The sequence below is a fragment of the Pempheris klunzingeri genome, chromosome 16, assembly GCF_042242105.1.
Source record: "Pempheris klunzingeri isolate RE-2024b chromosome 16, fPemKlu1.hap1, whole genome shotgun sequence".
NCBI classification, from domain to species: Eukaryota; Metazoa; Chordata; class Actinopteri; order Acropomatiformes; family Pempheridae; genus Pempheris; species Pempheris klunzingeri.
The window spans coordinates 2099027-2113447 of record NC_092027.1 but is presented as its reverse complement, the minus strand read 5'-3'; the positions used below and the strand labels follow the sequence as shown (position 1 = coordinate 2113447).

Here is a 14421-nt window from a genome sequence, read left to right as displayed (position 1 = left end):
TCATAAAATGCATCCAAGACGTTGTACAGAGGACTGCTGTACAGAAAAAAGTCCAGAAACACCAACAACTCAGGCAGTTTGGACACGTACAGGAAATCCAGGTATGAAAAGACATCACAGGGAAGAGTCGAGTCTAGGATTCACATCAGCAAGGACTCACGACGCAAACAGCATCACAAAGACAGCCTGTGGAGGTAGAAGAGCCGCTGTCTCAACCTGGACCCCTCCATCCATGGAGGACCTCTACACCCAGCGGTGCAGGATCACGGGAGACCCCCATCAGTTCAGCTCCACCTGGTTACTTACTGTTTACAATCTATTTACATTCCAGCATATGTATTTATTAGCTGTTGTGCTAGTACACACATCACTGTTCATATATTTCTATGCTGGCCTGTCTACAACCAGTTCTCATTATGTACATACATATTAAAAAGATCAGAATCAAAAACTGTGTGTGGAGGATTAGATGTGATCCAGGCTCTCCGGTTAAAGAACTTCACCTGTGTGTGTGTGTGTGTGTGTGTGTGTGTGTGTGTGTGTGTGTGTGTTCTTCAAATTAAGAACAGAAGGAGTTTCACTTCACTACAACACAGAAATAAACACACACACAAATGTAAATGTATAGAAAAAGGTATAGATGTAAAAAGAAAACAGTATTTAAACACTCCAGGCGTGAGGATGCAAGCTGCCGCTGAACGTCAGAGAAGAAGAAGAAGTGATACCGGAAGTAGTTGTATTTACCGTGGCTAACATGCTAACTTTAGCATTACCACCAGATACAACCGGAGTAAACCACCAGAGCTTGTGTGTATGGATAAACTGGTTTGAGGTGGATTGTCAGAGTGCAAACTCACGGCATGTTTCACCTCAGACTCATCTCCTGCTAGCCAGGAATGCTAAATTAAGTTAGCCTAGCTTGCTAGCTGGAAGTAGACGGAGACGGAAATTGGCCACACAGCGATTAGTCAGAATGATTCTTTGATGGAGGCCAAGTTGTGTTTTTCATGTCTGAACAGACAATCAGATGTCCCCGTTACCTGAAAATATCTAATGTCTGAATTATCTCCATTTGTCCTGCGAAGCTAATGAAGCTTGTAGCAGGAAATAGACGGACCCGAAGCCAAACTATCACCCAAACTGTTTTCTGCAGGAAAAAGTTGGTGTCAAAAATGTCTAAAGTCCAAATGCTGAGAGCTTCTGTCAGCCAGAGACTGAGTGCTGCTGCTGAGGAGATATTTGAGCTGTTTGAAAGAACCATAGCAGAGTACGAGGAGGAGCTCTGTCGGTCACAAGAGGAGAACAAGCGACAGCAGAAACTTCTGGACGCAGTTTTGAGGCCTGAAGTCCGGATCCTCAGAGCAGGTTTGTGCACATTCACTGTCATTTATCTCTTTAAAGTGCTGCAGAACCAGCTGCTATCGTCCAAGAGTTAAAGTTCACATCATCTCCTGCCATGTGCACAACAAGCAAAGTGAAGCAGTCAGTTAAATGTGTAGTTCTCGACCCTCCTTTTCTACAACAGTGGTGTAAAAATCTGATATCTGAGGCATGCAAAAGTTAGAAGATGTGAATAAAGCACAGTAGTGATGTGCTCGGGAGGTGTCTAAAATAAACTACTGCAGACAGGGTGTGCAGGTGTCTGTGTAATGAGAAGTAGTCATGGACAAAACAGGAAGTGGTAGCAGAGCGAAAGACAGAAAGACAGAGAAAGAACATGTGTTCAGCCCAGAGGTGTATTTTTGAACTGTGTACTTATTTGAATGGAGGGAGTTTAGCATGGAAGCACAGCTGCCTTGATCTGCTCTGATGAAATGCAAAGTGTGCGATTTGCTTGTAGTTTCACTTGCAGATATAAGAGAAGAGCAGATATAGAAGAATATGTACATCTACGGTAGAGAAAGTATAAAAAAAACAGAAACAATGTAGTGTACTGCACACTCTGAGGTGAAGAGATAACATTTAAGAAAGTGTTGCTGTCACTGGTGAAGTGACTTCAACGAACAAGGCTGGGCCTGTTTGTCTGACGCACCTAACCGAAGCCTTCTCTGGGATTTCAAAGAATAACTTTTTGCCTTTTTATTTGAGGAAAAAACAGATGATCAACTCATGATAAGGTGTGTAAACTCATAATCAAAGTAATCACAGGGAAAATAGCAGTCACCAAAAATACGTTGACCCAGCTCACCCTCCCTCTCTCTCCCTCAAACAATCCAAAGTGAACAGGTGAGTCTGTCCCCGCCCATGTCCACGTGAGCCGCTATCCAATATAATCACAAAATAATATCATAGCCAAAACCTAACAACAATCAATATGCCCCTTAACTTTACAACAAAACAATTTACTCTTGGCTCCTACGTCAGGAAATGAGAGTTTTCTAAAACCTGAATGTTTTTTCTCCTCCGCAGATGTGCAGCAAGTGTTGGTGAGTAAAGACGAGGTTCCCCCTGAGCAGCAGCAGGAGAGGAGCCCCAGTCTGGACCAGGAGGAGCCACCAGAGCCTCCTCACATTAAGGAGGAAGAGGAGGAACTCTGGAGCAGTCAGGGGGGAGAGCAGCTTGGAGCTTCACAGCTTCATCCCAGTCAAACTGAAGAAAAGGGAGATAAAAAGCATCTGAAAACAGAATTAGGTGGAGAGGACTGTGGAGGACCAGAACCAACCACGAACATTAGTCCACTCCATCGTTTACATCCAGCTCCTCATCACATTAACACTCTAGATTCCTCTGAATGTGAGACTGAAGACAGTTGTGAGTGGGAGGAGACCAGGGAACTTCAGCCAGGCTTCAACACTGATGAGGACAGTGTTACAGGGAAAACACCAGTTAGCTCCTCTGGATGTAGAAGCTCCGGCCACAAGGGACATCTGCAGAAACACAACACTAACCAAACGGAAGAAAAACCATTTAGTTGCTCAGTTTGCGGTAGAAGATACTCTCTCAAGAACTCCTTAACAACTCATATGAGACTCCACTCAGAGGGAAAACATTTCAGCTGCTCAGTTTGTAAGAAAACCTTTCCGTGGAGAGAAAAGGTTGTGAGGCACATGAGAGTCCACACGGGGGAAAAACCCTTTAGTTGCTCCCTCTGTGGTGCAAGATTCGCTGACAGCTCAAATTTGACCTCACACTTAAGAGTTCATACAGGAGAGAAACCTTTCTCCTGCTTAGTTTGTAAAGCCAGTTTTGGTCTCAGAAACAATTTGGTCAAACACATGGGACTCCATACAGAGGAGAAACCATTCAGATGCTCCGTTTGTGGCGAAAGATTTGCACAACAAGGAGATCTAAGAAGACACTTGACCGCCCACGCAGTGGAGAGACCATTCAGTTGTTCCATATGTGGTAAAATATTTTCACAAAAGGGAAATCTGACACGACACTTGACTGTCCACACGGGGGAGAAACCGTACTGTTGCAGTATTTGTGGTAAAGGATTCACTCGACTCCAGTATGTCAGAAAACACAAGTGTGGAGCAACAGAATTAAGTTAAGCTGCAGAGATGCTTGGTGAGGACAAGACTCGGCCCAACGCTGATCAGCTAAAAACGTTGTCAGCGAAGAGGTAGTGATACGGTCATTTTAATTCTTTCATCTATGTTATTTATATTTTCAATTATTTAAGAAGTATTTTAACTATCTGTTAGTATTTTGTCAGTATTTGATGTTTCAAAATGTGACTGTGAAATTAAATGACTTGACTTACCTCACAATAACAGTTTATTTCTAATTTAATAAATTCTCCTGTTAAATTCAGTCTTAAACTGTTTACACTATATTTGGTGTTATTTTGGTCAAATCCGAAGTCTTCAGACAAACTTTTATGGGACAGAATTCCACAGCGGAGGAGTTGGATTCATCCAGTTTCTGTGTTCGTACGCTGCTCAGATGTTGCTGTGATGATCCTTCAGGTCGGTCTCTTCATCCTGGGACTTTAGTGGAGGTTGTTTTTTCTGTCTGTGGAAACATAAAGACGGATTTTTCTGTTTATCGATTAATTTATTAATCATTTAATCTGTTTTATATACTGTTTGGTAGTTTGATGTGTAACAGTGCATATTTTCAAAGCTTCTTCATTTAAAAATGGTTTGGAAGATCCCCAATAGATTTTTTATCGTCTTGCATCGTAGTCGGGTTTAGTAGACGATCAAACCTTTCCTTAAAAATGTTTCATTTGAAATCAGAAATAATACTTTGAATGTGTTTTTGCTTGATATTGTCAGGATCAAGTATCATTTGATTTACGAGCTTAAATACCAAATAATCAGGAGGAGAAGAAATCTGGTCAAAAGCCAAAACTGAGAACTTATTGATGATTTAAGAAAGTTTACCTTCCGTGTTCGTCAGTGTTGAAAGTGGAAGATGCAGGGGTGTGACTGAAAATGAAAGAATCTGTGTATAATTTCAGCTAAATAAGGTGGAGAACAACATTCATACTTCACAATAATTCTGCATTTTTGGAAATATCTTTCAAAAGCAGAGGAAAGGAGAAATAAAGTAACATGAACTGGGGGGGCTGAAATCACCACAACACCACCAGTGCTGCTTTGTAAAAATACTCCATCATGAGTAAAAGCCCGGCATCAAAAGCTGAACTTATATAAATACACATGATCAGCAAAAAATATGGACAAAAATCAGATATATTCAAAATGCAGAATTACCAGTGTCTTGGTGTTATTACTTAAATATTATTTGATTAGATTTTTATATACATATATTTATTATTACATTATTTATATATATGTATTACTGGATTAGGTGGTGCAGTGGTCAGTACTGTACTGTTGCCTTCCAGGTTTGAATCCAGGTTTGAACCTGAGGTCTTCCTGTGTGGAGTTTGCATGTTCTCCCTGTTGCTTGCGTGGGTTTTCTCCGGCTTCCTGGGATTCGCTCCAGCTCCCCCTCGCCCCTGACGGATAAGTGGTATAGATAACAGGTGGATGTATTGGATCATATACACCTCAACAGGAAGGAACTGTTTTTCCTCAGCAGGCTCGGGTCCTTTGGTGTCTGCAGAGAAATGTTGCACATGTTCTGCACTGTTTTAAGCTGCCGTCTGCCGGGGAGGCATCGTGACCGCTGAGAGGATGGTGGTGGAGAAAGTGGAGGACGGATTTAAATATAAATCATCACTCTCACAGGAGGTTCTCAAAGTCAAAGCGTCTCGGGGATCGGAGCGGCAGGTACCTCTACAGGATTCTGCAAAACAGGAGCACTTAGTTCCATCATTATCATGTTCCTTCACTTTTTCCATACTCAGCAATTGTTTTCATCTTTCCTTTTTCTGTTTTCCCGCTTTCCTGCCTGTTCAAGACACATTTTTGCACTTTGTAAACTTTCTCTTTCTTCTTAACCCCTTTACATGCCTTTACTATATCTCTACAGTTATCCATCCATCTAAACTATAGCTTCTCTTCCACTTTTCCTAATGATCAACACTACTAGAGCTGAACGTGAACATGTATTTCCTAAGGTAACATAAGGTGTCTGGGGTTTTCCGTGCTCAGACTTTTTCCCATGTTTGTTTCTCCATAACTTTTTCTCTCCCTTTAGGTGTCTTTACTAATGTAAACTTATTTTCAGCAGGTTTTACACAACACAATACTTTTACAGGCCTTACTCACTCATATGTTCTTTTATACCCTCTTTTCATTACTGAGAAGAGAAAAAGTCTATTGAAGAATCGCACTTCTCACCTCAGTTCGATCCCGTTGACCCTCCGTCCCTCCTCCCGCCGTCGAAGGCCTTGCTCTGAAGGATTTTTAGTTGGATTTAAATGTAAATCATCACTCTCACAGGAGGTTCTTGAAGTCAAAGCGTCTCTTTATTCAGCCGTGCACAGACACACAGGTCAGCTCATCCTTTATACACATAGTTGGTTACACATAATCTGCCACTAAGCCTGGTAACAGACGTTTGTTCCTGTTTCAGGGCCCTCAGCCGAGGCCACCTTAACTGCAGATCTAGTTAAAATGTTGGACTGGGCTCACATCCTGTAATCAGGAGGAGAACATCTTGCAAAAGCAACAAGGTCAAGTGACTGCAGCAGCTCAGTATCAGTATTTTTCCTTCAGAAACGCACACGTTGCAAGCTGCAGGCCATCATGAACGATGTCAGCCACCATCTTCACCTGATGGGACAGAGATCTATCTACTGGTGTCATTAGCTGCTTAAGACTTTATAAATCATAAACTCACATATCTCCTCACTCTACTGTTAGTATGACACATGAATGGTACAAATCCACAGTTACACTGCAGATTAACTGTAAAACAATGACTGTTACTAATTAAACTACCCACCAGTAGAGAAAATATTAAAATTTGGTTCCACCTCGACATTAAAATGCTGCTTAAATATGAAGGTATCAGTAATAATAATCCAAAAACATTCACAGGGGTCATTCTGATACTGTTATTTCTGATCTTTGATCTTGCTCTCTTTACGTACTGGTATTTCCGGGTTTGTCTATTTTTTAATAAACCGCGACTTTTATTTTGAAGACCGGGAATGACGTGGTGCCCGGAAGCAGTTTAACTTACCGTGGCTAGCATGCTAACTTTCCTCCGTTATGTACCACGTGCGGTACCTTAAGAAACCACCGGTGTGAGCCACCAGATCCCGCGTGCAAATATGGCCAAACTCGTCGAAGAGGACTTTGAGCAAACTTCCGGGATGTTCCGCCGCAGACTCGCCTCCTGTTAGCCCGCAATGCTAAATGAAGTTAGCTTAGCATGCTAGCAGCGAACAGACGAGGACCAGCCAACACAAGCTGCACTCGGGGGTGACTCGGTGCGATAAGAGTCCGAAATCCACCTCATTACATCGGTGTTTCCGGAGCAAAGTCGGTGTCAAAAATGTCTAAAGTCCGAATGCTGAGAGCTTCAGTGAAGCAGCGACTGACTGAAGCTGCCGAGGAGATATTTGAGCTGTTTGAAAGAACAATAGCGGAGTACGAGAGGGAACTTCGGCGGTCAAAAGAGGAGAACGAGCGGCAGCAGAAGCTCCTGGACGCGGTTTTCAGCCCCGTAGTCCGGATCCACAGAGCAGGTTTGTGTGGTTTTGGTGTTATTGTCATTCTGGAGCTGTTTGTGTTTTTAGGTTGAGTCTTAAGCAGCAGAAACGTTAAAGCGACTCGTATTTTGGTGAACGTGGCTCTAAATGTGAGTGTGATTTCCCCCCCCTCTGGTCTGGTTGGTGTAAACTAGGAGACAAACGACAAAACAGTTCAGGTATTTTATTTTTTTTGTTTTGTTTTCTGTTCTGCTGTCAAGTGTGTTTCCGCTGTGTCACCTTCAAAGTAAGAGCCCCTCACTTCCCTGTTTGTCAGCAGGTCAGTATGGAAAGCCGAAAGGGTCATAACTCGTTTAATTTGCGTTTATAAGTACGAGGATAAATCAGTGATTCAGATTTGTGGTGTAGTTCAAAATATTTGCCTTTTTATTGTAACAGGTGCATTAATCAATCAATCAACCTTTATTTATATAGCGCCGATTCATAATCCCCACATGAGCAGCATTATTATATTGAGCAACAGTGGAGGAAGAACTCCCCTTTAACAGGAAGAAACCTCAAACAGAACCAGGCGAGAGAGAGAGAGAGAGAGAGAGAGAGAGAACAAACAACAATAGGAATGTGACTAATAAATTAGCAATATGGTAGCATGACGAATAACAGGACTAATATCAATACGTAGTATAGATGAGTATATATCATGAAGCCAGAGAACCACAGCAGGAGAACCAGGACCAGGGTCCACAGGAACCAGAGAACCACAGCAGGAGAACCAGGACCAGGGTCCACAGGAACCTGAGGGATGAGAGAAGCACAGAAAGGCTCCGGGGAAGATAGCAAGTTAGTAACAGACGTTAAAGAGACATGAAGCATCAGGATGGAGAGGAAGAGGAGGAGAGAGGAGCCCAGTGCATCATGGGAGTCCCCCGGCAGTCTGAGCCTATAGCAGCACAACTAGGGGCTGGTCCAAGGCCTGATCCAGTCCTGAACTATAGGCTTTATCACTAAGGAAGGTTTTTAGTCCACTCTTAAATCTAGAGAGGGTGTCTGCCCCCTGAACCCAGACTGGAAGGAGAGGAGGCTGATAGCTGAAAGCTCTGGCTCCATCACTGCTGCATTAATGCCCATAAGTGGTTTTTTTTTACATGAGTAAAAGAAAAACTAATTTTGGAGTAATTTGGAACGGAATAAATTCAGTGTTTAATTGAAAATACTAAACATTAAACACTGAAATAGAATAATTTAAAGACAGTTTCTTGCACAGGAGACTTTTGACCTAAATAAATAAATTCGGTCCACAGTGGTGCTGTGTTTGAGCCTTTAAGCCCAGTCCAAAGACCTGCAGGGTAGGTTAGAGTCAGTGGTGACTCTCAATTGCCTTTAGGTGTGAATGGTCATTAGTACTCATTTGCTCCTCCACTTTATGATGGATCACGGTGAGAAGTGAGAAAACCTCAAGCCTCAGCCTGCTGATGTCTTCATGGCACAGCACAACATACGAGCAGCCATTTCTCACAAACTCCAACCGCCACGCCATTTGACACCCTCCCTTTGGCCTTCGCTCGACTGCCGGCGAAAGCTGTCTGTCTTAGAAACAACCTGTGGATGATTGTGAGGGGTTGCTGCGAACCCTGAGGGACCCAGTTTTGGCCGCTGGCACCCCTAAAGAGTCCTGGGCCAAAGATTCCTCTCACTTGTTGGTACTGAACCGTGAAGAAGACCGTTTAAAAATGTGTAAACCCTGTGAGCACATCACCCAAGGGAGCCTCCGATAAGGTTTCTTAGTCTTTTTTAAATGTTTAGCTTTCAAAAATTCAAACATTGAAGCTTTTACAAGCTCCCTTGCTTGTTTTTCTTCTTCTCTGTGGGTGGTGCTCACCCCCACCGCCTTAGCTGGTTAGAAAACTCTGTCGGGACAGAGTGTCGGTGTAGCTGTTAAGTCCTCTCAGGTTTAGGGAAATTCTTTATGGGGTTTTCAAGGAGGAGATTTAGGACCAAACTCTCACCCGCTCACGGGGTGCAGAGGTAAGTATGTAGGATCATATAGGAGGGTCTTACTCCACCTCTCCCTCCTTCCTGCGCCCACATGCCTCAGTGCTGATGTGTGTCTCTGGAGGAGGACCCGCGGTGACCCAGATTAATGGACGTGCCTTCGCTAGTTGGAAAGCTTTAAGTGCTCCACGCGATTCAGTGTGCTGATGCTTTCAAACGCCATATTTTAGTTATTTGCAGAGGGATGTTGGTGTGATGGTGTCTCCTTCCACCTGCTACACCTCCACCTTTACGCTTAAAACGTGTGTAGAGAAGAAAAACGGCACATTTTCTTACTTTTTACAGAAACACATTTGATAAGCAAGTGGTCTCATTGACACGGAGAGTCAGTTTGTAAGTGTTTGTATGATTAAGCTTCATTCTTTCACCTTTAACGTTGAGAGCCAGAAACCAGAGACCTAATCAAGGAAAGTGTTGAGCACTGTTTAAATATCAAAATGATTTTGTGACGTACATTTGGCCGGCTAAGGATTCGGTGAGCTGCAGATAACTCTGCTCGAGTTGTTTCTCTTGAAGTATAGTGAAAGTAGTTGTTTAAAAGTTAACAGGACATTACAGTTGTTAAACATGTATTATATTATTCTCCACAGACGTCCAGCAGCTGTTTGCGAGTAAAGAAAAGGTTCCCGCTGAGCAGCAGGAGAGGAGCCCCAGCCGGGACCAGGACCAGGAGGAGGAGGAGGAGGAGGAGCCGCCAGAGCCTCCTCACATTAAAGAGGAAGAGGAGGAACTCTGGATCAGCCAGGAGGAAGAGCAGCTTGGAGGGTTGGAGGAGGCTGATATCACATTCAGTCCCGTCTCTGTGAAGAGTGAGGAAGACGATGAGGAGATGCCACAGCACTCGCAGCTTCATCACAGCCAAACTGGAAAGAACAGAGACGCAGAGTATTTGAAAACACACTCCGATGGAGAGAAGTGTGGAGGATCGGGACCAGGCAGGAACTTTAATCCACATCGCCACTTACAACCCATTCCTCATGACAACACTTCAGACTCCTCTGAGCCCGACACTGATGACAGCACTTGTGATTCGGAGGAGACCGGGCGCTCAGAAAACCCCCTGGAAAACAATAAAGTTCTCCTAAGTGATGAGAAAAGTAATTCTGGAAAAACATCGGTTAGCCTCTCTGAATGTGCTGCAAGCTTCGACCACAAGGGACATCTGCAGAAACACAACGGGATCCAAACGGAGGGACCCCATTTCAGCTGCTCGGTTTGTGGTAAGAAATACTCCCAGAAGAAGTCCTTCATGAACCACATGAGGTTTCATTCAGAAGGAAAACGCTTCAGCTGCTCAATTTGTAAAGCAGGTTTTGGCGTGAGAGACAGTCTGGTTAACCACATGAGAATCCACACCGGGGAGAAACCCTTCAATTGTTCAGTGTGTGGTAAAATATTCGCTCGACGGGATCATCTGAAGCAACACTTGAATGTCCACACGATGGAGAGACCGTACAGCTGCTCGGTGTGCACAAAAACGTTCAAATGGAAAGGAGACGTCGTGAAGCACATGAGGATCCACACGGGGGAGAAACCCTTCAACTGCTCCGTCTGTGGCGCCAGCTTCGCCTACAGGTCAACTCTGAACTCGCACTTAAAAGTTCACACGAGAGAAAAACCTTTCAGCTGCTCGGTGTGTGAAGCAGGTTTCATCGCCAGGAGCAATTTGTTTGAACACATGAAGGTCCACACGGGGGAGAAAACACCCAGTTCTTTGTGATAAAAGAGTCGCTCCTCTCGACGGACTGGAAAGCAGCAGAAATAAACGAAGCTGCTTGTTGGGATCGTTTCTCCCGGCGGGACTGAAGCACTGAGGACGAGACTCAATACTGATCAGTCCAAAACTCACACAGACTCGTCTTCTCAGCTACGATGAAGCCACTGGATATTATTAATTCAGTTTTTATTTGTGTCTGCATTACTTTGACATTCTCCAGGCACTGTGCTTTTAAATATTTAAGTGGCCAAAAAGCATTTTATGTCACCTAAGGAGCACTGTGGTGAATAATTCTTTTTCTAAAATGTGTTTTTTTTTTTTTTTTATTAAATGACTTGCTTTTCAATCACACAAGTTAATTCTAACTTAATGAACTCTCCTGGTCTTGAATTTATCACTCGTGATGTGTAAAGCATGAGAAGTTGGTTATGACTGGACACAACTGAACAGCTGAGTTGTTGGATTTCCCTTTTTTTTAAAAGGCAGGTTCATTTTTCAAGTCTGGTTCCAAACTCCGATGCTGAGAGCTGTAGCCAGTCCTCAGGTGGGTGTCTTCATCCGTCAGGAGGTTTTTATCGCAGGAAACAAACCTCCAAATGAGCCCGAGACGCATCCATCTGCCTCGGCTCAGCAAGGAAAAACAGAATTTTCAGCTGATCGATGAATCAGCTGGACTCTAATTTAATATACTGTTGGGTAGTTTAATGTAGAACAGTGCGTCATATTTAAAAAAACAATTCAAATGTGCTGAATGCTAAATATTAATCTGTGAAGTAACCACTAACTGAAGATGTCAGAAAACTCTCATTTTCATTTAATGCTATTTTACAATTTTGCTCCACTCCAGTTTAGAGGGAACCGCTGACACCTGTAGTTTCACTGGTCACTTCACAGATTAACGTGTTAATCTGAAGACGTACATCACAAATAAAACTCAATACTAGTCTCGTTACCATTTACAGCTGAGACATTTCCTCTAAACCACTCACATGCTCTTCTTCTTCTTCATAAAAATAAGTGTATGTGTGAGGTTTAAAAACATCAAACTAGCCACAAATTATTTCACAATAAAAGTCTTTCTCCAGTCTTTGATAGGAGAAAGGTCGGGGGTTAATACCGCAGCAGTCTCACTCTTATGGTTCCATTATTATGAAAAATACATAACAATAACCAAAGTCATCCATATGTGCTGCTTTCTGGACTGATACGTGTGTCAGCAGGCGTCCTTGACGTAACCAGACAAAGGATTTCCGTCCTCATCATGGATTTGAAGTTTGTACCAGTTGCGATTGCTTGGGGACCTTTTAGAGAAAGGATGAGTTAATGCGGGGTTTCTCATCCGGAGCCTCAGGTTGAACATCTCTCCGTGATAAAACCCTGCTCTGTCGTCCACGCTGATGCCTGAATGAGAACATCTGGTCCGTCATCGGGGCCCAAACTTCTGACCCAGTCCTGCTCCACTCCCTGCAGTGCTGACCCATGAGTCCTGGTCACCTTCTCTACCACATCTGTCATCCAGATTATTTACGCTCTGCAAACACACCAGACTCCATAGACAAAAACAGTCATTTTACCTCACAGAACACAGGAGCTGCTGGTCTGCTGCTTCCTTGGTCAGTTAGTGTGTTTGGGTTTTATTGTGTGTTGCACAAATACTGCGTTGGATCCGAATTAACCCTTTAAAACTCCAACGTCACACAATAACAGAAACACACTAACTGGTCGAGGCAGCAGCAGACCAGCAGCTCCTGCGTTCTGTGAGGTAAAATGACTGTTTTAGTGAATGGAGTCTGGTGTGTGTGCAGAGAGCGATATAACGGCTGTTTGTGGTTAAACCAAAAGGATCTTCCAGGTCTCTCTCTGTAGGGATCCTTTCCATGATGCTGTCACACACTTAGAACAACACTCTGAGCCTGTCAGAACATGCTGACATACATTGCAGTGTCTTTTAGCTATATAATAAAGATGTGTTTTGTTATTTTCAGCTATCTGTCACCAAATGGGGACACGTGAAGACTCCATCTACCAGAACCTCAAGGACCAGATCGCAGCTGCGTTATTACCATATTATTGTATGTGAATTGATCACATTTCTACCATCAACCGAACATTTCATCGTCCTGTACCGACATTTTCACCAACTTTCTGGGTTGTTTTTCCAAATGAAGGGATCCTTCACATGAAGTTTCACAGGCAGGTGCTAATTTTTCCAATTATTCCGACGCCGCATGAACGCATCAAGACCACACAGCCCAAAAAAAGGTGTTGAAACCGGCTTTTTAACCTCTGAAACGGCAGCTTTCACACAATAACCTTGACATCTTTGGGTTTTTATCAGCAGATGGAGATGACTTAGTGGCACCCAGCAGTATAAATCAGTTAAAATGAGCTCCACACTGAGCAGCTGCAGCAATAAAGCGATGAACACATTAATGCATCAATTATCACAATCCAATAATATAGAATACATCATTCTAAAATGGGCCATTCTGCATAATGAGTACTTTTCCTTTTAGTACTTGTGCTTTTATACTTGCAGCAGAGTCTTTCTCCATGGTGGTGTTTTTATTTTTTACTTTTTAGACACAGAAGTAGTTAAATGACTTCCTCAGACGTCCACCAGGTCGCAGCAGCGTCTCTTTGAACCACATGTAGGACTTACTAACAAACCCTTTAAATGTCCTTTATGTGCTCGATATATCAGGATTATTTATTCCTCATTGACGCCGTAACCTGGAGGAGTAAAACCATAATAGTGTATATTTTAGAGTGTGAGGGTTTATTAGTGGGCTGATTAATTGAGGCTCTATGTAATTTTTATGGGTTATTAACGTGAAAAGACATTACATTTCTCCAAAGTTCAGTTTTTGACCCCTGAAGGGAACTAAAGCTGCTCAATACCTTTTTGTTTCTTTGCCTTATGGGAACTTATGAAGATTTAATGATCTGTTTCCCTGAAATTTTCATTATATTAATGAGTTCTTTAAAATTAACTGTGTAAAAATAAGTGGATAGACTCAATTAATGTTCCTCTGCAGTAGATGTGGAAGGTAAATAATTGTATTTATTGAGGACAGTGTTGAGGTCACCGTCTCCTTCCACTCCGAATATTGTTCCTTTTGCTTCACTACATAACCCCGACAGCTTTAGTTAGCGCTTAAATAAGATTTCACACACAAGTCATCCAGTGATACGTGCGGCTCAGACATTAAATCAGATGGTGGAAGAAGCATTCAAATCCTTTAATCCAGTTTACTTTGAGTATAGTATAAAAAAAAAGGATGTAAGTAGGTCTATTATCAGCTAAATGTAGTATTTAAAGCAAACATATTCCTGTTGCAGATAATCTTATGATTAAGTTTGAGCTGATCTTCATGACTTCATCTGTACAGTTGGGTAGTTTAATCTCCTGCAATGCATCATGGTCCAAAAGATGATCATGTGCTGGTGGTGCTGCTCTCCTGAGGGAAGAAGCTGGAGAGTTTCCCCCACAAACACTCACAGGAAGGGGATGAAATACCGTAAATAAGTGAAGCCAGCGGTGCAGCATTCACCTCTGGGATGCAAAGGAAGGGACGTTCAGAAAGAAGACAAGACATTTTTTAGTTTTTTATTTGTTTTCATATATTATTTT

At 42.8% G+C, this 14421-nt stretch overlaps 2 protein-coding genes across 2 annotated transcripts; both read left to right on the top strand.

Moving 5' to 3' along the window:
* The first annotated feature begins 1161 nt into the window (after positions 1 to 1161).
* LOC139215217 (zinc finger protein OZF-like) lies at positions 1162 to 3632 on the top strand. Its single transcript, XM_070846108.1, has 2 exons — positions 1162 to 1365; positions 2410 to 3632. The coding sequence occupies exons 1-2, from the start codon at positions 1173 to 1175 to the stop codon at positions 3492 to 3494; spliced, it is 1278 nt and encodes a 425-aa protein (XP_070702209.1). The 5' UTR covers positions 1162 to 1172; the 3' UTR covers positions 3495 to 3632.
* Positions 3633 to 6861: 3229 nt separating this feature from the next.
* LOC139215215 (zinc finger protein OZF-like) lies at positions 6862 to 11113 on the top strand. Its single transcript, XM_070846104.1, has 2 exons — positions 6862 to 7054; positions 9661 to 11113. Exons 1-2 carry the CDS (start codon positions 6862 to 6864, stop codon positions 10788 to 10790), a joined length of 1323 nt encoding a protein of 440 aa, XP_070702205.1. The 3' UTR covers positions 10791 to 11113.
* The last annotated feature ends 3308 nt before the right edge of the window (positions 11114 to 14421 follow it).